We start from the raw sequence: 27,902 nt of genomic DNA on the forward strand, positions 1-27,902 counted from the left end.
CTTCCTCCCAGCTGCCCCCACCCTACCCCACCCCACCTCAGCCAGTGTCACCCCTTCTGGAACAGAGCAGTTTGGAGAGCAGGAGGAAGGGATGTGCCCAGCAAGGGAGGCTGCACAATTCTAGCTGCCCCCTTCCTCCCAGGGGGAGCCCCTCTGGTTGGCCCCGCCCAGGGGCAGCTCCAGAAACACCCTCACCTTTCGGCAGCCATGGTCCTCCTCGGCCGCCCCCTGGCTCAGCTGGCCAGCCTTCTTGCAGATGGAGGGCAAGGACTGGTTGCAGGGACTATCGTTCCAACGACCCTCCTGGGGACACAGGATGAGAGAGCGTCTCAGCCTCCCTCCCCCAAAGCCTTGGGTGAACCGGATTTTCTAGACCCACCCCTGCCTCCAACTTGAGCTGTGTGTGTGTCCCAGGCTGGCCTGTGTCCCCCTTCTCCTAGCCAGCAGTTTGTCTGCCCTTGGCTCCTTCCAGAGGGCAAGGGTGTTTGTGTCCCAGCCCCCAGGAGAATGCCTGGCACGTGGCAGACACTCAACAAATAACTGTCTATAAATTTTTAAATAGCATCCCTTATGCCAGATGGCTCTGTCTCCATCGTCCTGGCACTGTTTGCAGGATCTCACCGCAGAGCGTCCTCTCTGTCCCTGGAGTTGGTGCTCTGTCCCTTTGACTTTGGTCTTTTTAAAGGGTCTCATGTCGGCTTGAAGCCCTCCATTGATTCCTTCATCTACCCACACTGCATCCGAGCCAAAGCCCTGGCAGACAGTCACCGCCCCATCATTTTGGGAGGAGACAGGACCCTGGGCTGGGTCGGGCTGGTGCAGAGCCACCCTGCCAATGGAACAGGTCCTTAAAATGCGGCTTCCGATGCCACCTGCTGGCGGGGAGAGCAGCTGGCGGACCAAGACGGTGCCAGGCAGCACCTGCCCCAGGCTGCGCGAGCATGAACCCCTTTAATCCATACAATGACCCTCTGAGGTCGGTACTTTTAGTGTTCCATTGACAGACGAGGAAACCGATGCACAGAGAGGTTAAGTAACTTGCCCAAAGTGACCCAGCTAGTCGGGATGGGGAGGATTCAGACCCTGCCCATCTCTCCACATGGAAGGGAAGGGGTTGGCAGACAAGTGGGGGCTTCTGAGACACAATGGGGGGGTGGTATGGAGACAGGAGCTGACAGCACTCCTAAAACCAGGGCGGAACCAGGAGGCTGGGGAGAAGGGGTTCTCACCGGCCCCCAGATGGTGACACAGTCCTCCAGGCTGTCCCGGAAGTTGTTGGGCTCAAAGGGGTGCCAATGGGTGAAGCTCACAAGGCTCCCATCAGACCACTCAAAATTCATCTGCAGTTTCAAGTCGTTGAGGCCGATCCACAGCTCCTCCACCTCTGGGGTGCAGCGGGAGAGAGGGGAGAGAGAGCGCACGGAGAGGTCAGCCTTGGCCTCTGGCAGCGGACGGAGAGATGGTCCCAGGACCCCTTGGGCAGGACAGGCTGGGCACAGAGGAGTGTGGACGAGCAGCCCCTCACCTTGCTTGATCTGCTTGGTGATGAACTCCAGCTCGGCCATGCTGTGGATGCTGAGCAGGTCCCCACCAGCCCGCAGACACGCCTTCTTGGACTCCTGCCAGCTACGCTTCTCCGCCTGCAGGCGGTAGCAGTGGCCCTGGAAGGCCTGCCAGCTGGGCTCGCACTCCACCTTCACGTTGGCCCACACGTCTGCAGAGACCCACGAGGTGCTGTTCAGGGACCAAGCCACCCAGCCTTGGTGCCCCAGCCTGCTGGGTGTCAGCCCGGGCAGGGCCCCGGAGTCCCCTCCTCCCCACACCTGTCTCAGATCAGCCCTGGCCACCAGATGCGAAAAAGACCATGCCCTCCAGGGAGGCTGGAGGGCCAGAGGCAGAGCCCCAGGAGCTGGTGGCAGATTTCACCCAGGACAGGACAGCCCCTCCCACGGCGGGGGGTGGGAGATCTTTCAGAAAGAGGTGGGTGCAGACCTAGGTCAGGCCAGCCTCAGGAGCCTCAGTGCCCTCCTCCGTAAATGGGGCTTCCTATTATAGATTCAAACTTAGCTTATGTCCACCTTGATTAATAAAGGAAACCATTGTCACTACCTCAAATAGCTTATACTGGATGTGGACTTGGTGCTGACCGTGGCAGTCCAGAATGAAGGGATGGGGAAGTGGGGCCCGGGAGGCTGGCGGCCCAAGAAGTCACTGCCACCTGGAAGGACTCCCCTAGAAGGGATTTCTCCTCTTTGCTCCTTCCCCAATGTGCCAGGCTCCACCCAAGGGCCTCGAAACCCACCGGTAACGGGTTCTTCCTCACCCCTGCTTTCACGCATTTCAACTTCCCTGTCTAGGACTGGGGTCCCAGAGCAGCTAAAGCAAACAAGCTCTCACTTGGGCCTTAGCAAGAAAAAAACAGACTTCACTGCACCATTCACACTGTCAGGCTCCGGCAGGATTCTGCCTGGCCAGGAGTTTCCCTCCCACTCGAAGCATCACGCCAGACTGGGATACTGGGATCCGCTCCGTTCCAAGAGACCCTCCAGGGTCCAGCATACTGTTTCTTGGAGGCCGGGCAGAGTGGGCAGGGCTAAGCCTGAGCAGGGCTCTTGGATTCAGGCTTGTCAGTCTTCTCCTCAGCCTCCCCAGCTAAGACCCAAGGCTTCAGCCAGACAGAACCCAAGCTCAGACCTGAGGGGGCCTTCTTTGGCTGATGGGAGGAGAGAAACTCAGGAAATGTGGATGATTTGGGGGGGCACCATGGTACCTCCTTTGGAATGACATGACATTCCTTTGGAATGACCCAGAAGGCAGAACCCATCCAAGAAATGGCTCAGAGCGGGGTGGAAAGAGAAAATTCGCTGCCACAGACATATCTACAGATCCATGAGGCCCCACAGGAGACGTTCCCTCAACAGTGGCGACACTGGGGAGGTCCAGGGACAGAAGAGTTGGTGAGGCGCCAGTCCTGAAGGATAGGCTGGGCCTGCCCGAAGGGGAGCCCTCCTTCCTTCCTTCACAAAGGAGCTTCTGAGAAGAACTAGAATTGGCGCCTGCTGCCTGCTCCCTCCTAGAACTGAGGTCCTCTGGGTGCGGGGCGCCAGTGTTGTAGTAAGACTTTGCTCCTGACCCCTTAGGAGAGGAGGACAGAAAGCAGTGGCCGGTGATGGCTCTGAACTGATCATCAGCAATACTTCCATAGTCAGGAGTAGAAATCGGGCTCTGTAAGCTCTTTACTTTCTGGTGAGTTTGTGCATTTTTTCTGGGTTTGATGGATTTTCTTTACAAAAAAAAAATAATGATAATTCCCTCTTCACCATTCTCACGGCCACTGGACTGCCGGGGTAGCCCTTTGCATGCTGTTAACACCTCTTCTGCCCCCACAGGCTTGCCCCTCTGGGCCAGGCCAGGTCTCCAGCCTGACAACAACCCTCCAAGGGGTCGGAGTTTACTCCAATTTGCACTCAGAGACCGAGCAGCTTGCCCAAAGCCACACACCAGGGAGGGGCATGGTCCCCAAAGACGCGCTGTGCCTATTACCCCACCCTCCTCCACCACCCCCAAGAGCCATCTCTGTGAATCATAAGTGCCAGCATGCAGAGGCTCCCCACAGCCTATCTGGCTCCGCCCCAACTGGGCCCCGCAGCCAAGACCCGCTGGGGACTGGCTGCCACCTGCCTTTCTGAACTACTCTGGCAAGCCCTTGAAGCCATCGCACCTGCATGCACTGCCTGAGGACCTCGAGAAGTGCCGGTGGGGGAGGGGCGGCTGAGATTCTGCATTTATAACCCACTCTCAGGGGAGGCTATGCCACTCCTCCAAAACCCACACTTGGCAGTGATTAGCGCCTAGACTCCAACCAGACCGCAATGCTCACCAAACTGTTTGGTGCTGCTGTATACTTCCATGTCTCTACACATTTGCACATGCGGTTCCCTCTGCCAGAAATGCCCTTCCCTCACAACTCCTCATGCCTTTTTAAAGTTACAGTCTACCTGAAAGGCTCCAATCAAATGTCACGCCCACGAAACCCTTCTTAACTCCCAGGAGCTTAAGCAACTTCTTCTCTAGGCATTTCTTCTCCTCTAACATTTATTACACATGTTTTTATAATGGCACAGGACTCAGGCTATTCTGTGTGTTGAGATGTCTGTCACCCTCCAGCGGAGTGTGACCGCTGCAAGGACAGTGCGAATTGCCAGCATTTAACACAGTTCTGGACGAATGTTCTCCGGAGGGATTAATGGAGCGGTCCACCGGTCCCCCACCAGGGAGGATCAGAGTCCCCTCGGGCGGGGGAGGCCCCGGAAGCCCCGCCCCACCCCGCCCCGTGCCACGTGAGTTGCGGGGATCCGATCAGCTCACCCGGAGGCCGGCGCTCGGCCGTGGCGTTGGGCTTCTTCTTGCACACGTAGGGCAGCGCGATGCTGCAGTCGCGGTTCTGCCAGCCGCCCGAGGACTCCGTGCGGATCACCCCGCAGTTCTCCTCGCTCGGGTTGTCCGGCTGATCTGTGGGGAGGGCAGGGCGCCAGCAGCCCAGGAGAGAGAAACTCACACCCGAGCCCAAGGCTGCTCCCTGGGGGGAGGGGGGCGCCTACGGGGGTTGCTCGCTGTCTCCACCCCACGCCCCCGCGCCGGCCCGCCATCCACCCGGCCCTGGTACTGGCCCCAGCCGCCTCCGTGGCCAGGCTTGATATGCAGCCTGTTGCCCAAGCCCGCTCCATCAGGTTCTAGTGGGGCCCACCCTGGGGGCAGGGGGAGGGAAAGTTGCCCCGCCCCCCCCCCCCCCACTGGAGCAGGGTACCAGGAGAGGAATAAAGAGGCCAAAGGCCTTTGCAGTCCCCAGGATGCCCTGCGCCCCGAACCCCACGCCTCACCACTCTCCCAGTTGAGGTACTTCAAGGGCGAGTTGTCGGACCACTGCCAGCCTCCACTGGTGTCCAGGTCATTCAGGCCAATCCAGAGTGTGGAGCTGTAGCCAGTGAGGAGCCCTGAGCACAGGACAGACTCAGTGAGAATGGGATCGCCCCACCCTCAGCCCTGTCAATCTGTGCCCCCACCAAGGGCCTCCCAGCCCCACCAGCAGAAAGGGCTCAGTGCCCTCCAAAGATGGGGACGGGTCTCAGGCTCCTGCCCCCCTCCCTGCCATGACCCCAATTGTCAGGCCCAGCGCCTCCCCTGCTACCCCAGGGCCTTGCCACCTCACCGTTGATGTAGGTCTGCTCGTGGATCTCCGTGATGCTCAGCAGGTCTGCCCCCTGCTGCTCGCAACTGGCCCAGGCCTCCCTCCACGACAGAGTGGACTGGAAGTTAAACTGGTAGCAGCTGTCAGTCAGCTGGTCCTTGTCCCAGAAGGTCTCACAGTCATTACCTGCCACCACAGCAGTCCCTCAAGATGTGAGGAGACGCCCCTCACAGAGACCCCCCACCCCCTGCCACATGCTGCTCTGCCTATGAGCAGGGACGTCTTATCACCCCAGTCCGGAAAGTTCTTCCACCCACCCTGAGGCCCCTGAAGGTCAGCCTCCCTCCGGGAGCCGCCCTGGCCCGCCCTGTCCACCCAGCTCTCACTCTTGATGGGGCAGAAGCCCCAGCGCTCGTCCTTGCCGTAGTCCTGGGTGGTGGCGCACCACAGGTGCCCGTCCTCGCGGCCTGTGCTGGTGCAGCTGTGGAACCACTGGTTGTCATACTTGAAGGGGATGGTGCATGGCTTCCCGTGGGAGTTCCCCTGGATGGTGTAGACCTCTGCAGGAAGGGAGCCAGTCCCTTGGCGTCTGGACCCCAGAGGCTGTCTGCCTCCCTCAGCCCTCGGGGAACATGCCCTATCCCAGGAGCTGGGGATGGGGCAGTCCCAGGTGGTGCTTCAGGCTTCAAGGCTCCCTCTGCCATGAGGTGAGCGCAGGAGCCTGGGGGAGGTCCCGCTGCTCATCCTGTGGGCTGGGAGAGAGCTCCCCATGATGCCTGTCCAAACTCTAGCTGCCCCTCCCAGCCAAGTTCCATCTCCGAACTCAGGATGTCTTACAGGAAAAGGACCCCCCAGGACGGAGCTGTCCACCATGAATGACCCCGCACTGGGTGACTCCAGTCCCCAGGGTAATCCCGGCAAAATGGGGATCAAGACACTAAGGGGAGTTACTCTAGGGTCTACTCTGGAGCATGGGCCTGGAAGGGAATTGTCATTTAATTTTATGTTACACACTTTTGTACTGTTTGAGGTCTTTACAAGCATGTAGTCCTTTTGTAATTTCTTAACAATAAATGCTTTGAATTTTCTTAATTATTCCCAAATGCTTCCCACTGCCATTAAAGATCGGGCCGCCAAAGGTCTGCAGAGGCCAAAGTCCCCATCACTCCGTGGCTTCTGGGCCTCCTGACCCGGGAGGCCCCCACCCCGTCCCTGCAAGCCGCCTCTCACCATAGTAGGGCCTCGCACACAGATCCTCATCGCTGCCATAGATGCGCCACTGGCCGCTGCGGGTCTGGTCGCCGCGCTCGGGGCCACCAGCCTTGGACATGTTGCCGGTGCGACCCCCCAGGAGCTGGGACAGCTGGTCACCCAGTGTGCGACAGTGCCAGCGAAGATTCAGCGCCTCCCGGTCACATTCGTACATGCCCAAGGAGGCTGTGGTGTTGGTGCCCGGCCAGCCTGTGCCCAGACACTGCATGGTACCCAGGCTGAACAGCCGGTTTCGGGAGACCCACTTCCAGCGCTGGGCGGGCAGACTGGCATTGCAGGCTGGGGAGACTCTGACTTGCCCCCCCTGGGCCTCCAGGCAGCCCTGCAGTCCGTGGCTGAAGATGAGGAAGACGTTGGGCTCTGCAAGGGAAAGCGGGACATGAAGCCATCTCAGGGGCTCTCCGGACGGACTCCCGATGGCCGGTGCTGCCTTCAGATGCTGCTCCCAAGCCTGGCGCTGGCTTGTGAGCCTCCCTCACACGGTAAATCAGTCCTCAGCCCCAACACTTTGAGGAAGGGGTGAGATGCAGCGCCACCCTCGTGTGCCCAGAGGAGGCACAGCCTGCATGGCCAGCCTCTGCGCCAGCCCCACGCCAGCCCCACGCTCCCCCTCGAGGCAGGACTCAGCCCTCCGTCCCACCTTCAAAGGCAGACCCAGCCCCACGTGGCAGGCTGGGTACTGTGTGCTTTTCCAAAGATCTCATGAGGAGCAGCGGAGCCACGGACATCACAGGGGCAAGTTGCAACTTTATCCCAATCTCCGAGACGTAGTGCGGTTTTCCCACCAAAGCTCCTCTGTGGTTTGCCGTAATTTGTCTTATTATTTCCCTTTGCCCCTCAACTTCACTGGCTCCTTCCTTTCCTGACTTCTAGAATCTTCCCAAGGCCCCACCCCCACCCCATATCCAACCGTTCACACCTCCCATCACCATTTTGCACCTTAATTTGTAAGCAGCGCTAAGCGGGGAATCCAACCTGTGCCCAAGCACGCTGACTTTACAGGTTAAGAAATCGAGTCTCCAATGTATGGAAAGTAGATAGTGGTTGCCTGAGGCTGGGCTGGGGGAGATGGGAATGGGAAGTGACTGCTAAGGGGTACAGCGTTTCTTTTGGGGTGATGAAAATGTTCTGAAGTTAGACTGTTGTGATAACTGCCAAATTCTGTGAATCAGTAAAACCCAACTAATTGTATGTTTTAAATGGATGAATTCTTTGTATGTGAATTATATCTCACTAAAGCTGAGCGAGAGAGAGGGAGGATGGAAAGGAGAAAAAAAAAGTTTAGAGGAGTGACCTGCTCACGATGTCACACAGCCAGGAAGCAACCCGAGGCCTGACACCCATGTCTGACCACCTTCTCCTTGTTTGCAGGCTGCTGCTGAAGTACCCAGCACACACATACCTCTGTTCCCAGGGAACTTTCTCATCCATTTAGCCACTAACCCGTCAGGATAATTTCTCTGTCTTGAAGGCATGAATCTTACTGCTAAGGCTCAAACCCCGGCTTGTGACTTGGGCAAGTTGCATTACCTCTCTGACTCAGTTTCCTCATCAGACTATTGTGAAGGTTAAATGAGAGACTACATGGCAAGGGTTTGGAGCAGGGTCTGGCTCACGGTACGAGCACTGTAAATTACTATTGTTAACATCATGATGGTTCCTCTTTTGTGCTACATGCAGAGCAATTGACGAAGGGTAGTGAAATGATTTAACTAGTCACGAGGCTGGTTAGAGATGGAGCCGAAATTTGGTCCTGGTCTTCTGAGTTTAAACCCCAAGCTCTTTCTGTTCCACCATGGCCTTATCATCCTTCTTTAATCCATTTCCCATGGCCAGCCAGGATGACTTTTAAAAGATATAAATAAATTTCCCCCAAATTATTTATATATAGAGAGGGGGGGAGACAGAGAGATTTTATTATTTTATTTTTTATTATATTATATTTTATTATTATATTATTTATTTATTTGAAAGAAAGAAGAGATAGCACTAGAAGAGGGAAAGGGCAGAGAGAGGGAGAAGCTGACTCCCCACTGAGCAGGGAATCGATGCGGGGCTCGATCCCAGGATCCTGAGACCATGACCAGAGCCGAAGGCAGTCACCTAACCAACTGATCCACCTAGGTGCCCCAAAGTTCCAGAAATTTTTATTTTATTTTATTTATTTATTTGACAGAGAGAGATCACAAGTAGGCAGAGAGGCAGGCAGAGAGAGAGAGAGAGGAGGAAGTAGGCTCCCTGCTGAGCAGAGAGCCCGATGCGAGACTCGATCCCAGGACCCTGAGATCATGACCTGAGCCGAAGGCAGCGGCTTAACGCACTGAGCCACCCAGGCGCCCAAGTTCCAGAAATTTTTAAAAATGATATTTGAGGGGCACTTGGTTGGCTTCAAAATTAAGTGTCTGCCTTTGGCTCAGGTCATGATTCCAGGGTCCTGCTCAGCAGGGTGCCTGCTTTTCCCTCTCCCACTCCCCCTGCTTGTGTTCCCTCTCTCACTGTCTCTCTCTCTATATCAAATAAATAAAATCTTAAAAAAAAATTCTAACAAATCAATTTTAAAAAATGGTATTGGAGTGTTGAAGGTCATAAAGGAAACAGTGATGAACTCTGTGACATCATAATCCTTTCAATAGCAAAAAAAAATCACAAGCAAAGCCAGAATTCCAGTGACAAAAACATATACAGTTTATAGGTGGCAAATAGCTTATTCCCTAATATAAGTCTCCCTCTTGCTTAAAGTCCTTCAGAGGCAATTCATGACTTTTCAAATAAAATTTAGACTTCTTACCATGAGCCACAGACCCTATATGATCTGGTCCTGTCTGCCAGTCTGACCCTGGATCACACGTGCTCAAGTCACATTGCCCTCCTTGCCCTTCCTTGAACAGACTTAGTACTTCCTTCTTTTCTTTTTTAAGATTTTATTTTTTTAAAGTAATCTCTACACCCAACATGGGGCTCCAACTCACAAGTCCAGCTCACAAGTTTGAGACTGTCACAAGTTCCACCGACTGAGCCAACCAGGAGCCCCAGGCTTGGGGCTTTCTTGCCTTAAGGCTCTTGTATGGCTTCCTCTGCCTAGTATTTCACTTTTCTAAGAAGTCACCTTTTTTTTTTTTTTTAAAGATTTTATTTATTTATTTGATAGACTGAGATCACAAGCAGGCGGAGAGGCAGGCAGAGAGAAAGGGGCAAGCAGGCTCCCCGCAGAGCAGAGAGCCCGACATGGGGCTCGATCCCAGGACCCTGAGACCATGACCTGAGCTGAAGGCAGAGGCTTTAACCCACTGAACCACCTAGGCGCCCCCAAGAAGTCACATTTTAAAAAAAGACTTATTTATTTATTAATTTGAGAGAGAGAAAGTGCACATGCTTGAGTGTTTGAGCAGGGGGGAGGGGCAGAGAGAGAGGAGGAGAGAATCCTCAAGCAGACTCCCCACTGAGTGTGAAGCCCAATACGGGGGTCTATCTTAGGACCCTTAGATCATGATCTGAGCCTAAAGCAAGAGCTGAATAATGCCTAACTGACTGAGCCACCTGGGCACTCCAAAAATCCATCTTTTTCTTTTTTTTTAAAAAAGATTTTATTTATTTATTTGACAGAGAGAGAGCGAGAGAGAGACAGCAAGAGAGACAAGCAGGGGAGAGGGGAAGCAGGCTTCCTGCTGAGCAGGGAGCCTTATGCGGGGCTCGATCCCAGGACCCCAGGATCATGACCTGAGCTGAAGGTAGACACTTAATGACTGAGCCACCCAGGCGCCCCTCAAAAGTCCCATCTTTAAAGAGGTCCTTCTGACCCAATCTAAAGTAGCCACCCAGTTACTCTCTATCATATTGCTTGACTGTAGTTCTCTTCACAATATTTATTATTATCTGATTTTTTTTTCAACATCTGGGTTATCTGTGAGTCTTTTGTCTACTGGTTATTTTTTTCCTCTTGATTATGGGTCACTTTTCCCAGCTGCCTGCATGTCTAGTAATTTTTGTTACATACTGGACATTGTGGGTAATGTTATGAAGAGTTTGGATTTTCTTTCTTTCTTTTTTTATGGTATACAGGATGTTGTGGATGACATGTTCCAGGAAGTCTGGATCCTTTTTTTTTTTTTTTTTTAATCTTCCTAAAAAGAATGTTGAGTTTTGTTCTGGCAGGCAGTTAAATTACTGGTGGATCATCTTGATCCTGTAGAGGCTTGGTTTTAGGCTTTACTAGGGTGGGGTTGTTTTGGTTTTGCCTTTAGTCTTAGGGTGCGGCTGTTATCCTTGGGTTTAATCATAAGGTGAGACCCTTCTGGAGTTTCAAAGGAAAACCTTAGGCAATTATCAAGCCCCTCTGACTTGGTGGAACTTAAATTCCAAACTCTGTTCCCTCAGCACCAGGCAGCATCTGAAACCTTCTCTCTCCGCTGCTGTCTCTTCGTGGGTTTCTTTTCTTTCTTTCTTTCTTTTTTTTTTTTAAAGATTTTATTTATTTATTTGACAGAGATCACAAGTAGGCAGAGAAGCAGGCAGAGAGAGGAGAAAGCAGGCTTCCTGCTGAGCAGAAAGCCCAATGTGGGGCTCAATCCCAGAACCCAGGGATCATGACCTGAGCCAAAGACAGAGGCTTTAACCCACTGAGTCACCCAGGCGCCCCTCTTGGTGGGTTTCTTAATGCTTTACACCCCTACCCCCCCCCAGGAACAATTTATTCATTGCCAAGGATTTGAGAAGAATTTGTAAGACAAAACCATTATAGCTCCTTCCTTTCTAGGATTTTCTCTCTTGCATTTTAGCTTTTCTGGTTGCCCCAAACACTGACCAGTAGACCTACCACTTTCTGCTTGAGGCCCTCAAGGGGGGGGGCAGTGCTCCCAGGGGGAGACCCTGCGTAAATGAACCTCTCACCCCATCTGCTTCTTTTCTTTAGGAGATGGCTTCCTCCCCAGCATCTGGCTGTTTTTGATTGCTCTCAAACCACAGTATTTTTTATTCTATCCTCTTTTTTTTTCTTTTAATTTTATTTATTTATTTGACAGAGAGAGACACACAGTGAGTGAGAGAGGAAACACAAGCAAGGGGAGTGGAAGAGGGAGAAGCAGGCTTCCCGCTGAGCAGGGAGTCCAATGCGGGGCTCGATCCCAGGACCCCGGAATCGTGACCCGAGCTGAAGGCAGACACTTAATGACTGAGCCACCCAGGCACCACTATATTCTGTCCTTTGTCTCTAAGTTCTCTTGGCCAGAGAGTTAGATCGGTGCCAGCTACCCTGCCATTTCCAGAAGCAAAAGTCATTACCTGACATGCTTCTATTTTGCGTGTCTCTCCTCTTGCTCATAAGTTCCAAGGACTCTCTCTGTCTTTTCCACCACTGTATCCAAAGCACCTACAACTCTGCCTGACACACAGTAGTGCTTACAAATACTGGATGAACCCGTGAATGAATGAAACGATCAGTCAATCTCCTGTCTGGGTAACAATCACAACCAATTTGTCAACCTTTCTGTTCCCTATTCCAGATGCCAAATTAATTTCCATAAAACAGAGTCCCCGCAGCTCCTGTCACCGAGTGCTTACAACACCATGGTTAGGAGGGTGGTGGGGCAGGGACATCAGTCCTCTGTATTCTTCAAAAACACCAGCATGTGGGTCCTCTCTGTCCCCTCCCCTCCACCTGCTCCTTTCTTTCCAGCCGCCCTCTAGAACCATAAACCAGCCCCATGACTTGATCCAGGCCTGGATCCTCTAAGGACTGGGTATTTGATTCTCAGAAACTCCCTTGCAGTGAGGACAGTCAGTAGTGACAGAAAGTGGCCCCTGGCAGGGGGTAGGGAAAGGGCCTGGGACCGGAAAAGGGAAAAAACAGTGCTTGCTTTTGTAGATGTTTCTCAGAGATGGGAATGGACAGTGCAGCCCCAAAACGTCACAGGAGTCCCCAGCAGCCCAGGGGGTGGCACCCTCGCTCCCCCCCCAACCAGAAAAGACACATGGCCTGAAGAGAGTCTAACCAGGCTGGGCCACCATAATAAACAGCAACTGAAGGGTCTGAAAGAGGTCCGTGTCAGTCAGGAGAGACATTCCCAGGACCAGGCCACCTGCCCCTCGCTTGACAGATAGGGAAACTGAGGCTCAGAGAGGGGAAGAGGTTAGGATGCCCAGTCACAGTACTGTTCAAGGCCAGTTTCCTCCTCTGCCACATGCTGACATCCTGGGTTCTAGGTTCAAAGGCACCTGATCGTCCTGGGGCACCTGCTATGTGCATGGCATGTTCCAGGCAATACTGGGGCCATGAGGAGACCCAGCACTGTCCTAGTTAGAGAAGAACAGTGGGTTTGCAAATGGCGGGACATGAGGCAAACAAGCCCTTAAAATCCAGGTGTCTGGGGGTGTAGGAGGGAGCTGTGCCTTCTGCGGGAGGGGAGACTCTCTGAAGACACGGAGGGTCTGGAGGAGGCAGGGGTGAAGAAGGCAAGTCGAAGAACTGCCTTGGCAGCAAATGAGAAAAGAACAAGGCATTTGGGAGCCAAGGGGACAAGTGCAGGAGAGCTACAGAGCAGAGGGGAGGCTGAGGAGGATTCTCGGAGGTGGATCCCTACGACTCTGCCAAGCTGCGGGCCCGGGGGCTCTCGGAAGAGCATTTTCCACCCCAAATTTTTAATTTTTTTAAAAAGATTTTATTTATTTATTTATTTGACAGAAAGAGACACAGCGAGAGAGGGAACACAAGCAGGGGGAGTGAGAGAGGGAGAAGCAGGCTTTCCGCTGAGCAGGGAGCCCGATGCAGGGCTTGATCCCAGAACCTGGGGATCATGCCCTGAGCCGAAGGCAGACGCTTAACGACTGAACCACCCAGGTGCCCCTTCCACCCCAAGTTTAGACATGTGCCTGGGCCCTCACAGAAAGGAGGCTCCTTCTCCAGGGCCCAATGCAGGAAGAGATGGAGCCCAGCCTTGGCCCGGGGTGGAAATGCTAAGGGGGAGAGGGCAGGGCACGAAGGTGTTTGAGAATGGACTGTGTTCTTTGCATCCCTGCACTCAGCCAGCACACGAGCAGCAGCAGAGGGAGCTCAAGCCACAGAGGCCTGGTGCCCCCATTGTGGGCACCTTACCCACCCCATAGCCTCACCCCACAGGCCTGCGGAGCAGCAGGTGTCACTGCAGGAGTGGAAATGCCCCCTCACGAGGCATATCGTATGTCTCTCATCGAGGACAAAGGGACCCTGCATTTGGATGGCAACCACACCACGCCCAGCACGGTGCTGGTATTCATTCAATGAATGATTCAATAAATGAATGAAACCAGGCAGGGAACTTGAGTTGAGCACATCCATCCATTCATTCATTCAACAACCATGTGTTGAGAATTTCACAGGTGCCGAGAGTACGGCAGTGAGCAACAGAGACAGGCTCTGGCCTCCTTCACCATATGGTCTGATAGGCACTGGGCTCCCCATGGAAGATCTGGGGACGGCAACAGAAGCCCTGAACCTCGCTGAACCGCCCTTACTCTCCGGCCTTTGTTTCTGTCGGCCCAACAAACTTCCCATCGCTTCCTTATTTATCATTTCCTTGCACCGTGATCTGGCTACGCAAGGGGGTTCGAAGTCTCGCTCCTGGCCAGGAAGCGTGTCCATTCCCCTGGCACAAAACTCAGGGCTGATGGGAGGTCTCCCCTAGAATGTGTGCTTTTCTCTCTCTGCAGAGATCTTGAATTTGGGGCTGCCAATGGCCATGTTTCCTGCCACGAGGGAAAGACCTTCCTGCTACAGACAAGAACGGAGACACAGCTAGGCGTTCATCAGACCCTGAGTTCCTGTGGCTCTTCCTCCAGCCTGTGAATCATGGGCTTCTCTGCAGCCACATTCCCCCTGGTCTGCTGAGCCTGTCTGCCCTGGGTTTCTGTCCTTGTAACCAAAAGAATCTTGACAAACCCCATGTCTTGGAACCAGAGACCTTCCCCCAGCCGCCTTACTCCCAGGAGGCTGTGTTCCAGGATTCCCTCTGACCCTCAGACCAGCAAATGAGCCTCGGGGGCTTATCTAAGGAGGTGCTGGGAGGCCACACTTCCACCTTGTCCTCCTAATCACCCTTCTGGATGCTCCCCTAGAGGCTTTCTCACTCAGGCAGATGACTCGCGTTTATGAAGCGCTTTACTTGGTCCTATGTGGGAATTAAATAATCCGGCCTCTGGTCTCCTGACATTTTCGATGAGACTGCAGGGGCAGAACTGCCGAAGCAAGCCATGACAAAGTCACAAGCAAGATGTCAGCAAGTGTGCAAACCCGCCAGGTCCAATTCATACTGTGTGGCTGGGGGTGAAGGTGCTAGAAAGGATTTTCCAGGTATCTGACATAGAACAGGAATCATTCTGCAGCGGTGTCCTCAGGTCCTTGCTTCTCAGACATCCGGGTCATCCCCCTGGACACATATGTCTGTGCTCAGAAGCAGCCCAGTTGGGGGCACCTGGATGGCTCAGTGGGTTAAAGCCTCTGCCTTCAGCTCAGGTCATGATCCCAGGGTCCTGGGATGGAGCCCCGCATTGGGCTCTCTGCTCAGCGGGGAGCCTGCTTCCCCCACTCTCTCTGCCTGCCTCTCTGCCTACTAGTGATCTCTGTCAAATAAATAAATAAAATCTTAAAAAAAAAAAAGCAGCAGCTGGTTTTGGAAGCTATATGCTGGACACTGAGTAGCCCCTGTCTCCTCGCTCCCTGTTGACCGTGGCCTCTTCTCCTTTCCCATCTGCTGTAAGGTACACGCAATGCTTTGGTGGAGTCCTGAGGCCGAGGGCAGAGGCTCAGAGCTGTCTGTCTCTCAGCTGTCCCAGCAGCTTCCCGGGACTCAGGCCAGCAGCGAAGGCAGCCAGAGGTCTGACCTCGGATAAGACGGCTGCTCTCCATTACAAGTGGAGGACATCGTGCCCGAGGAAGCACAGGGCAAGTTAATTCTAGCAGAGTGCCTGGCACTGAGCAGACTCTCACTAAAATCTGAATGAGAGGCAAATCGAGCAAAAGCTGGAGAGGCACCAGCAGGGACAAGAACAAAGGAGGGTGTGCCAAGGTGGGGGAATGGCAGGAGCAGAGCCGGGGGACCCAGCGACCAGCCTGGCTCTGCTCCTAGGGACCAAATCTGGGGGCTGACCCGACTGGGTGCCTGAGGGCATGGCAGGATGAGGTCCAATGCTGAGCCTCTCCGCAGTCGGGGCCCCCCTCCTTAGGCCTCCTCAGGCCATGCAGAGGCGAAGGGTCATCCCAGGGAGAGCCAGGGGCCGCAGGGCCACCAGCCAAGAGGAGCAGCTGTTTTCAATAAGCCATTTGGCCCTGAGGCCAGGCCTGGAAATGTCCCTGAGTCAGCAGAAGCTGCCAGCCCCACCCTGTTGAAGGGCCACCCCTGGGGACTCAGCACCCGGGCCTGCCCCACCTTCTGCTAAAGGCTCCTTCCACTTGCACTGGACCTGGATGGGGGCGGGGGAGGGGGCGGGAGGAGGGAGGGGGTGGCATCCCTTCCACAGAGCGCCAAGCAGTCACATGACAAGGAGGCTCGAGGCCCTGTCTAACTTTGCAATATCCCCACCCAAAGGCTGAGGTCTTGTGGGCTTCTGTCTACCCTCCACCCTCCACCCTCCTCCCAGCGGCCCCCCGCATTCCAGCAGGGCCAAACTGCCTGCTCTCCACTGCTTAAAGTGCATGTGACTCCACGGGCTCATAGGGCCCCAAGGGCTGCGGTCACTAGTGGGCGCGGTGTGTCTCCCTCTCTTCCTTCTCCCTTGCTCCCTCCAGCCACGGTGCGCTTCCTCTCTATCACTCATTTCTAGAGATGCTCTTCCTCCTCCTTGCAAAATGTGACATGCCCTGCCCGTTTCAGGATGACAGTAAAGTGAACTCCGAGCAAGGAATAGGTTAAAAGGTGGGCTTGTCACCGCTACTGGATAAACGCAAAAGGGGCGGTGTGAACGGGGTGGTGGGAACGGGATTATAAGTAAATTCGGAAAGGCAATTTTCACCCTCCTGGCAACTCAGTCGGGTCCCCCGGGTCCCCTAGGTCCCCCAGGTGCTGCCAGCTGACTAGGGCTGGCCCCTGGGGCACTCTGGGAAAGCAAAAACACCCGCCCAGGCTGCCCCCCTCCCCGCCATTTAGTGGTCTTTGATCTTACCCTCTGCCCACTTTTGCCTCCTCAAACTGAAGCATCACAATCTGTGCGGCCTGTCCTGTGCCAAGCCCCATCTTGCAGAATAAAACCGGGGTGCCGCCCGGCCCCGAGAGAAACCATCTCGCCTCCCAGCTCGGGTCGGACCGTCCGCTCCCAGGCAGCTCCTTTGCCCTTTCCCCAGCTCTCCTCCTCACGGGAGCATCCCAGGGGCGGACGACCCCTTCCTCCCCACCCCGCCCGCAGGCGTCGAGAGCCGCGGGCCCTCGGAGTTCTGGGTCAACGCCGTAGCGCCCCGCTCCACGGTCGTGCGCATCCCTCCTCCGCGCGCCCCCCCAACCTCGGCCGTGCGCCCTCCTCCTCGGTGCGCCCCACTCCTTGGCCGCGCGCCCCTCCTCGGTGCACCCCCCTCCTCGGCCATGCGCCCCCCTTCTTGGCCGCTCGCCCCCTCCGCGAGATGCCGCCCCCCTTGCGGGCGCCCCCTCTCGGCGACGCTCCCCAGAGCGTTTCCGCGCGGGGCCTCCCTCCCCAATCCCCGCGGCGAGGTCAGCCGGCTCCGCAGCCCAGTCTGCGCACGGCGGGTCCGCGCGGCCCGCAGCCCCCGGCGCCGTCTGCGAGCCCGAAGCCAAAATAAACAGCCCGAAGCCACTTCCTTCCCCAGGGGGCGGCTTTCACAACGCCGGCCGGCTCCGGTCGCGGCAGGAAGCGGCCTTCTGGGCCAGCACCAGCCAACCCCACTGACCTGCCCGCCGGGGGCCGAATTCCGGAATCCGGACTGGAGCCGGGCTGAGCCCGCGGCGTGCAGGAATCACCTGCGCAGCCCCGCCCACCCTTCAAGCCCTCGGCCGAGCCACACTGGGTTTATTTATCTGGAGGAGGAAGCCGCGAACTGATTAAGTCCATAAACTCTCGGACAGCAGAGCCCTCTGGGGCCCCAGCCACAGCGCCGTTGGGGACCCCATACCTGCCTGACTGAGGATGAAGACATGAACGACTGAGAGAATTAATTTATTAGGAAACACTCACGCAGATTTGGGGAGGGCAATTTATTTTTTTTTTAAAGATTTTACTTATTTATTTGACACAGAGAGAGAGGTCACAAGTATGCAGAGAGGCAGGCAGAGAGAGAGGGGGAAGCAGGCTCCCTGCTGAGCAGAGAGCCTGAGATCACGACCTGAGCTGAAGACAGAGTCTTAACCCACTGAGCCACCCGGGCGCCCCTGGGGAGGGCAATTAAAAAAAAAAATTTAGTTTGGGGGCGCCCGAGTAGCTCGAGGGTTGAGCCTCCTGTTCTTGATTTTAGCTCAAGTCATGATCTCAGGGTGGTGAGGATCCAGCCCCACATCTGGCTCCCCGCTCAGTGGAGAGTCTGTTTCTCCTTCCCCGTCCCCCGCGCTCTGTCTCAAATAAATAAATAAATCCTTAAAATCTAGTTCTGACAAAGTGGCTGCAGAGGTGTGTGGGGGTGGGGGGAGTAACCTAAGGCCCAAATATTAGAAGCCCCCCGCCCCCATGCTCACTGCAGAGTCAACAGAAGAATTTCCTTTGGGCCTTTCTGTGTTTTCCAATTTTCCACACTGAAATAAATTTTTTTTTTTTAATGTAGACACCCACTCACGAAACAGAAATGTGTAGAGAATTATACTGAATGTAATGGTTTGTTTGCTAGAAATTGAGGTTTCTGATATAAACATTCGATTCACTAGGAACATTTTGTGAATAATTCCCACGTAACTGTCTTCCAAAGGACACTTGAAAAACAGGGTAGGGATTCCCACCCTCCTGCACCAGAAGAGGTCCTTATTGGCCTCTGTCTCTGGCTTCTCCACATCCTGGGCATTTGGCTGGCTTGATCTGGTCTCACACTAAATGTTTGTCAAATGACAAAATCAATGTGAACTGAGGGATCTTAGAATTCATCTTGTCAATCCTCTGGAATAGTAAAATCAAACACAAACCAAGATCAGACTTGAAAATTCCCCGTGCAGACAAAAATCAGTTTAGTCACCCAAGCAAATAATTTAGCTCACTTGGCAACACAAACAAAGCTACCTGAAATGGGGTCAATACTTACCTTATGCCTCTGAAAATCATAAGCAAATCTTAAATGGATCCCCAAAATTGTTTTGAGGCAACCACGGACAAAGGTCCTTTCATTTAAGAAAATTCTAGTATAACTAGTCACTGTGAAGAATAACCAGTCACCACCTCCACACTATCCGAGCTGCTTTATAACAATAAACCTCGGAGCGTCATTCTGTGTTTTGGTTTGGGTGCTCCTGATTTACAGTCTGTATGGGGTGTGCACAAGAAACTTTTACTAATTATACTTCAATGATTCATCGGTTTTATTTCTGTTGTTTTCTGAACCTTTGACAAGCATGTGGAAACAGAAACATGGAAAACTTCAGTTCAAGGACCCTCATGTACTGAAACACGACCTTTCCTCTTGAGCCACAACTTGTTACAGGTCCTAAACAGGACAATGCCACTATTTGCTTACATAGGATGAGCGTGTAATTTAATGTCTAATATCGAGAATGGAAAGGGGAATTCGTAATAATTACACCAGTGCAACAAGCTTGAACAAGACCAGTCCCGGGCAAACCAGAACACAAGGTCACCCTGCACTTACAAAAAGAGACACAAATAATGATGTGTAAATGTATCAAAGCGTCGAAGGTAATGTTCACTATGGGCTTGCTAAGTTCACTTGGGCTGCTGGGTTCCAAGGCTTTCTTGTCAGTCCTCATAGCGACCCTCAGGAGTAGGTAAAATTCCCATCTCCACTTGACAGAGGAGGAAAATGAGGTATTAAATGAGAGATGAGACATCTTGATAACACAGCTGATAAGGGGCAGAGCTCAGATGCAGAGCTGAGCGCCAAACAACTATTCCAGGTGCTTTATTATTTTTTTTAAGATTTTATTTATTTATTTGACAGAGAGACAGCGAGAAAGGAAACACAAGTGGGGGAGTAGGAGAGGGAGAGGGAGAAGCAGGTTTCCTGCTGAGCAGGGAGCCTGACGTGGGTCTCAATCTCAGGACCCTGGGATCATGACCTGAGCCGAAAGCAGACATATAATGGCTGAGTCACCCAGGTGCCCCATCCAGGTGCTTTAAATTGGTAACCCATAGGCGGGTTATATTTGCCTTTTATATTCACCTGTTATATTCACACGGTGTGTGAAAGAAAAATCAAGAGATTTCACACAAAAATCTAGACTTCCAGTTTCTCTTAGAAACACTGGAGGCGCGACAGCACCGAGCCAGTGTGCCCACGGGCAGCCAGTCCCCGTGAGTGAGTGGAGTGAGTGAGTGGAGCTGCCCCCTGGGCGGGGGCTTGCTAGTTTGCCACAGTCTCCACCCATCCCTCTTGCAACCTACCCCCCTCGGCCCCTGTCCCAACATGAGGTGGGATGAGAGTGGCCACATATTATTGTGCTTGCACAACTGTTTTTATCAGAGAGGAGAAACATTCTTCAGTATCCTGATCTCTGTCAAGAAATGACCAGAGAGCTGTGCCTAGTTCAGAACCAAAAATAAAAAGGGGGGGAGGGTCCTCTAAATGAGGCTCCACAGCAACCACGATGTCCCTATGACATTCCTTTCAGGAGACATTTATGAAACACAGCACAACATGGCAAAAACCATGACGCGTTTCAAAACAAGCTTTTGCTCTACTTACTGGCAATTTCCTGACCTTCTGACGTGGCAACATTCAAGGATGACTTGTTTGGTTCTAAAAGCAAAGCATGGCACTCTTTAAAGTTAACTGAATTTACAATCTCTTTTGCTTGGGAACCTTCAGGATCTCCCTACCTGGGAGTCAGCCCTTGCTGACTTCTGCAGTGACAGGCCAATAAGACCTTCTCACACCGCGTCCCGGAGGCACTGCGGTAGAAGGATTGGAAGGGGAGCTCTGGACTCTGTACCCGCCCAGGTTCAAGTCCATGTGTGGGCCCTGGGGCTGGCTGCTTCACTTCTGTGGGCCTTGCTTTGGGGAGGACACGAATGAGACTCATCTCCTGGGTTTCAGGGAGGATTAAGCAAGAAAACGCTTGAAGATGCTCTGTACCTGCTAAGCACTCCTTAACGGAAGGAAGGAAGATCATTACTACTTCTTTAATATTTAAGCGAGAGCTTCGGCCCTGACTGGGGCTGTGAGCTCAAGAATCTGTTTGTTTCACAGCAGAGAGCCTGGGAACCAGGCTTAGCAGACACTGCTATCTGGATGAGAGGAAACGATACGAGGAAATAAGGCCAAGGACTCGAGTGTTTAAGCCTGTCTTCAACAGTATTAAAAGAAAAATAAATTCACAGTCCAGATGTGGAATCCTATCCCTCCCCCACCCCGGTTCCCATGGGTACCCTGGCAACCACCATTTGCTTCTGGCCTCTGAACTTCTGGCCCCACCCCAGGTGCGGCTGGAAGGGAGAAGCAGGTAAAAGAGGCCATCCAGAGTGTGACAGGGCAAAGTGGGGGGATCTTAGGGGGCAGGGCTAGGGCAGTTTGGGGGTCACTCTGTCCCCGCCACATTCTGGCTCTGCAGAAATCAACTCCAAGGGCACTTGTGAGCGGAAGATGAGGTCACAGAATAGGCAGCTGGAAGGGAGAGTGTGGAAGGGGGTGGGGTAGCGTCCACACGGCTGGGCCTGGCAGATGCAGGGACCGGAGGACAGAGTCTGCATGGGACCCTCCCTGGGGCTCCGGCGGTTGTGCAGCTGTGTGGCCCCTTACCCAGAAGAAGGAGAGGAGGACAGGAAATCTCAGACTTAGCCTGGGAGTTCAGGTTGTGACCCTGCCATTACAATCTAAATGACTTTAGGGAACCCTGTTTTCTGAATTATAAAACACCCTCTCTGCCTCTTCACAGACTCCTGGGGAGATCTCTGGGCAGAGGTCTATGGAGTACTGACATGATTCTTTTAGGGTATGTCTCCTCCATTAACCAGTTCCTGGAGAATAGGAGCTATCTGTGTCTGATCTATGTGTCTTCCTGGTGAGGGGCAAAAAAAAGGTGTTCCATGTGTCTGTTGAATTCAGCTGGACCAGGGGTGGGGGAAGCAAGCTGCACTGTGTCCTACAGGTAAGGGTTTAACATCCTCTAAATTATGCCCTCCTTGAAAACAGATCTACAGGGCACCTGGATGGCTCAGTCGGTTACGTGTCTGCCTTTGGCTCAGGTCATGATCGCAGGGTCCTGGGATGGAGACCCACATTGGGCTCCCTGATCAGCGGGGAGCCTGCTTCTCCCTCTCCCTTTGCCGCTCCTCCTGCTTGTGCTCTCTCTCTGTAAGTAGATACAGGGGCACCTGGGTCTGGGTGGCTCAGTGGGTTAGGCCGCGCTGCCTTCGGCTCAGGTCGTGATCTCAGGGTCCTGGGATCGAGTCCCGGATCGGGCTCTCTGCTCAGCCTTCTTCCCTCTCTCTCTCTCTGCCTGCCTCTCTGCCTACTTGTGATCTCTCTCTGTCAAATAAATAAATAAAATCTTTAAAAAAAAATAAAAATAAAACTTAAAAAAAAAAGTAAGTAGATACAATCTTAAAAAAAAAAATACCAGGGCGCCTGGGTGGCTCAGTGGGTTGAGCCGCTGCCTTCGGCTCAGGTCATGATCTCAGGGTCCTGGGATCGAGGCCCGCATCGGGCTCTCTGCTCAGCAGGGAGCCTGCTTCCTCCTCTCTCTCTGCCTGCCTCTCTGCCTGCTTGTGATCTCGCTCTGTCAAATAAATGAATAAAATCTTTAAAAAAAAAATACCAAAGATCTACATATGGACATTTTATTGAACATAAAGGAATAAAGGAAACACACAATTATTTGTTGTGCCAGGAGGCTGAGATAATATGTAACTTTTGATTATATTATTATCATGTTTCTAGGGCAAATGAAACTGAGGGAAGGGAGACACAGGGGATCTGAAGAATGCTGAAGAAACCAAATCTTTCTGTATTTCCCACAGAACCCTATTCGGTGCTCAATGTTTGTGAATTTAACTTGCTTTTTCTCAGGAGAGACACAAAAGGTCACATACACAACACCCTACCACCACTACCACCATTTATGACATCACCCAGACCCACAAAAATAATGCACTAGACCTGACCTACAAAGGAATGTCTGTGCTGTGCCCGTAATTTACTTCTCTTTCCCCACGCATTCACTCCCTTCTTCTGATTTCTTTCATACATTTTTTAGAACCATATAAAAAAAGTACTGCTCCCCCAACCATCACTCTCTGATATTAACTGAAAACCATGGTGTGGTTAAGAGATCTCAGGTCCTAAATACAAGCCCGGCTTTGAAATCCTGCTCTCAGACTAGTCATCTGACCTCTTCATCCCTCCGTGTTGTTATCTGTTCAGTGGAGAAATGGTCAGCGTGTGCCGGGAGCCACACTGGGGGCTACCCACCAGCGAGTTGGCAGGACTGGTGGAGACCATGGATGGAAAGACCTCACTGGCCTGCCCAGCAAAAAATGAGCTTGTGATAGTAGTAGCAACCTACAGAGGAGGGCAACTTTTCCAGAGGAGAATTTGGCAATATACATCAAAATCTCTCAGGGGTGCTCGGGGGGCTCAGTCAGTTAAGCAGCTGCCTTAGGCTCAGGTCATGAACTCCAGGGTCGTGGAATCAAGTTCGGCGTTGGGCTCCCTGCTCAGCGGGGAGCCTGCGTCTCCCTCTCCCTCTGCTGCTCCCCCTGCTTGTGCTCTCTCATTCGTGCACCCTCTCTCTCTCAAATAAAACCTTAAAAAACAAAACAAAAATCTTTCCAAAGCACGAGGGCTTTGACCCCAGAACTTACTTCATAGGAATTTAACTTAAGAAAAAAAAAAAAACACCTTAACTTAAGGAAATAATTAGGAATCTATGCAAAGATTTAACCACACAGCGTTACTTGCAATAGCAGTAATTGGAGGGAATGTCCAATAATATGGTTCCGAGTAACCTGAAATGTCCTCATGCAATGGAACACTTTGCAGACAACAGAAGTACATTTTAAAAAGAGTATTTAAACATGGATAGAGGTTCACATTCTGATTAAACCACACCCTAATGCGGGGTACCCGGCTGGCTCAGTCGGAAGAGCATGTGACTCTTGATCTCCGGGTCGTTAGTTCAAACCCCACGTTGGGTGTAGAGATTACTTGAATAAATGTTTTTTTAAAAAACCCGAATGTATAATATGATCTCATTTCTATTTTATTTGAAATCAAGCAAAGTCTGGAACAACATTTTTGCTTTCTTGTTCTTAAACTTGAGTGTCCAAGGGGCCTGGGGAGAAATGCATGTGCCCCGGCCCAGCAGCAGACCTACTGGATTAGAACCTCCGAGTAACGGAGTATCTGGATTGTAAACCAGAGTCCCAGGCGCACCAGTGGTTCTAGAACCACTGTATACACTAAGTGTGAACAATGCTTATCACTGACTGACAGGCTAGGGGGTGATTTTTTTTTTTTCTCTCTTTTCATTTTCTACAATGAACATATTTGCTAATTTAAAAAAGACAGAGGGCGCCCGGGTGACTCAGTCAGTTAAGCATCTGCCTTTGGCTCAGGTCATGATCCTGAGGTCCTGGGATAGAGCCCCATGTTGGGCTTCTTGCTCTACGGGGAGCCTGCTTCTCCCTCTAACCCTCCCCCCTGCTCATGATCCCTATCTCTCTCTCTTTTATTTGTTTATTTTTAAAAGATTTTATTTATTTATTTGAGAGAGAGAGAGAGAGGGAGGGAGTGCGTGTGTGTGTCCTTTGTTTCAAACTTAACCAGAAGTGACCTCAATTTATATGTGCAGAGTTCTACAATAAAGTCAGTCCACCTGGAAAGGAAAATTAAAGGAATGAACCAGAAGAGATGGTCCCTGAGAGATGTATAGATGGAAAAAAGTACACGCCTTGTCATGTGCCAAGGAACATGGCACACCCCTAACAACAGAGAATGGGTGAGTCCAAAGGCATTAAACTGATGTTAATCAAGCCACCTTCCCACCCTCTGTCAGAATCCCCCATCAGTTTGCAAGTCTAATGCACTAGATGCATACAGGGTAATCTGTAACAGTGAAATGAGAAATGACCCAAATGTCCAATAAGGAGGTAAGTTGTGGTACGTCCATACAATGGAATGCTACCTAACTAATAGAAACGCTGGGTGGAAATACATCGATGGTGTATTGGCACACAAAAGAATGTTATAAAACAACAAAATAACATGAAAAGATTTATGTCAAGTTTCATAAAGGAAGAGGGAGAGGAAGGAGAGGCTACTTGAATTTTTTTTTTTTTTTTAGATTTGGTTTTAGAAAGAGAGAGCAAGAAGAGGCAATTTGAAGATTTTTTTTTTTTTTTTTTTTTTTTTAGATTTTGTTTATTTGAGAGAGAGAGAGAGAGCCAGCAGGGGGAGGAGTACAGGGAGAGGGACAAGTGGACTCTGTGCTGAGCCCAGAGCCCCATGTGGGGCTCAATCTCACGACCCTGAGATCATGACCACAGCCGAAACCAAAAGTCAGACCCTCAACCGACTGAGCCACCCAGGCACCCCTGAGGAGAGGTAATTTGTAAGGATAGTCTCCAAAATTTCTTTTTCTTTCTTTCTTTATTTTTTTTTTTAAGATCTTATTTATTTATTTGAGAGAGAATGAGAGACAGCACAAGAGTGGGGAAGGTCATTGGGAGAAGACTCCCTGCTGAGCAGGGAGCCTGACGTGGGACTCGATCCCAGGACTCCAGGATCATGACCTGAGCCTAAGGCAGATGCTTAACCAGCTGAGCCACCCAGGCATCCCATATTCTCCAAAATTTCTTAGTGATGAGATTTCAGGTATTTTTTCTTTTTTGGTAATTTTTCCCATTATTTGAATTGTGTTCTATAAGTAAGCGCAAGTTTTTACAATCATGAACATTTATTTTTTAAAATTTTTTATAAACATATATTTTTTATCCCCAGGGGTACAGGTCTGTGTGAAAATGTATTTTTTAAAGTAATCTCTACACCCAGTATGGGGCTCGAATTTATGACCCGGAGATCGAGAGTCACCTGCTCTTCTTTTTTTTTTTTTTTTTAAGATTTTATTTATTTATTTGACAGAGAGAAATCACAAGTAGATGGAAAGGCAGGCAGAGAGAGAGAGGAGGAAGCAGGCTCCCTGCTGAGCAGAGAGCCCGATGCGGGACTCGATCCCAGGACCCTGAGATCATGACCCGAGCCGAAGGCAGCGGCTTAACCCACTGAGCCACCCAGGCGCCCCAGTCACCTGCTCTTCTGACTGAACCACCCAGGCTCCCTGAAAATGTATTCTTATCTTGAAAAAATATATATGGAATCTTGTCTTTTCACAGCCTCATTAATGTTCACTAACTGAAGCGTCCCACATGTTTAGATGTGCTGTTGAGGGCCTAGGGAAAGAAGGAGGGTTAGTCAAGCAGAAAAGATGGGGGACTTCAAGGGGGTCATTATGATCCTTCCCATGGAGGGAAGAACCCAGTCTGACCCCAAAGGGCTTTCTATATCTTCTAAAAAAAATGAAGATTGTGGAGGACGGGAAGATTAAAGACACGTTTCCCAAATAAAAAAAAACTTTTTAAAGATTTTTCTAAGTAATCTCTACACAACTCTGAGAGTTGCAGGCTCCACCTACCCAACCAGCCAGGTGCCCCCCAATAAAAATTTTAACTGAAAAGCAAATGGGAAGATATTTGTAACAAAAACAGCCAGAAGCTTATATAAATCCATGAGAAAAACACAGATACCCCGATAATATTAAGCCACTAAGATCTGAAGAAGTAAGTTGATCAAGGGTATGAATACCATACACACTTGATCTTAGCCAAAAGGCCGAGAAGCGATGATACACAAAGAAAAAAATATCCATGTTCAATTAGGCTATGGAACATCTTTACAAGCACTTGGAACACTAGTAATGTTTTTACTTGCTGGATCTGAGCCCCGGCTACATGGGTGTGTTCAGTTTGTGAAAACTCATTGAACTAAACATTCATGTGTTCATTTTCCTGTACTTACACTATACTTAAAGAATTAAAAATTTTAGTGGTGCCTGGCCTGCTCAGCTGGGTGGGCGTCTGTCTGCCTTCGGCTCTGGTCATGATCCCAGGACCCTGCACAGCAGGGGGTCTGCTTCTCCCTCACCCCCTCCTGTTCACCCTCTGCTCATGCTCTCTCACGTTCTCTCTCTCAAATAAAATCTTAAAAAAAAAAAAAATTAAAAAATTTAAAAACAGGGGCGCCTGGGTGGCTCAGTGGTTAAGCCGCTGCCTTCGGCTCAGGTCATGATCTCAGGGTCCTGGGATCGAGCCCCGCATCGGGCTCTCTGCTCAGCAGGGAGCCTGCTTCCTCCTCTCTCTCTGCCTGCCTCTCTGCCTGCTTGTGCTCTCTCTGTCAAATAAATAAATAAAATCTTTAAAAAAAAAAAATTTAAAAACAAGGGATTCAGGGGCGCCTGGGTGGCTTGGTCGTTGAGCGACTGCCTTCCGCTCAGGTCATGATCTTCGGGGCCTGGGATGGAGCCCCACGTCCATTTCTCTGCTCAGCCGGGAGCCTGCTTCCCCCTCTCTCTCTGCCTGCTGCTCTGCCTACTTGTGATCTCTCTCTGTGTCAAATAAATAAATAAAATCTTAAAAAAAAAGAAAAAACAAGGGATTCATAAGTACAAGATTCAGGACAGAGATTGGGTTGGTGGGAAGGAGGGGGAAGTCAGAGAAGGCACATAGCTAGACAGAAGAATTGGACTGTTCTTTTTTGGATTAGGTGGTGGGTTTACAAATATTCATTACATTTTAGTCAATATTTATTTATAAAATAAAAGTAAGACCATGGAGGGAACCAAACAGGCCCGCATGGCATCCCTGGCTTTGCCACTCACCAGCTATGTAATCCTGGCTCTAAGTTTCTCTGGCTCAGTCTCATCTGTGAAAAGGAGAATGGGAGACTTAATATTCATGAACTGCCCAACTGACTGTGACAGACTTTTACACACTTAGCAAAGTGTGGTCTCCATTTGTTGCGCAGTCACACAGAAACTTTCGAAAAAGCAGAAATCCTCCCAAAAAGCTGTCCCCTAGCTTAGGCGCCTTTCTGATTTGTTCTCCAGTCTGGGACAAACATGCTGCTGTCGGGTGCCTGCAGAATTCTGTGTCCTGCTGTTCGGTAAGGTCTCAGCCCCGCTGCTCCTTCTGACAACACTCGACGGCTAAGTGCAAGGCCAAGAGGAGCAGGCTCGCGTCTGGAGGGCCGCTAACAGAAAGGGCGTCGAGGCGGGTCTCCACTGCCGCATGGCGACCCTGCTCTGGTTTAGGGGACCGGCCCGCG

General features: G+C 51.7%; 1 protein-coding gene across 2 annotated transcripts in view; it reads right to left on the reverse strand.

Annotated features, from left to right (window-relative positions):
• MRC2 (mannose receptor C type 2) overlaps positions 1-27,902 on the reverse strand; it is a 57,436-nt gene that overhangs the window by 16,295 nt on the left and 13,239 nt on the right. For both annotated transcript variants that reach the window (XM_044247677.1, XM_044247676.1), the window contains exons 2-9: positions 6,419-6,820; positions 5,575-5,748; positions 5,210-5,374; positions 4,881-4,994; positions 4,369-4,512; positions 1,526-1,714; positions 1,230-1,384; positions 196-303 (exon numbers count right to left, since the gene is read on the reverse strand). In XM_044247677.1, coding sequence (XP_044103612.1) covers positions 196-303; positions 1,230-1,384; positions 1,526-1,714; positions 4,369-4,512; positions 4,881-4,994; positions 5,210-5,374; positions 5,575-5,748; positions 6,419-6,820 — 1,451 coding nt within the window. The remainder of the gene's footprint in view (positions 1-195; positions 304-1,229; positions 1,385-1,525; positions 1,715-4,368; positions 4,513-4,880; positions 4,995-5,209; positions 5,375-5,574; positions 5,749-6,418; positions 6,821-27,902) is intronic.

Source organism: Neovison vison, chromosome 5, assembly GCF_020171115.1.
Source record: "Neovison vison isolate M4711 chromosome 5, ASM_NN_V1, whole genome shotgun sequence".
NCBI classification, from domain to species: domain Eukaryota; kingdom Metazoa; phylum Chordata; class Mammalia; order Carnivora; family Mustelidae; genus Neogale; species Neogale vison.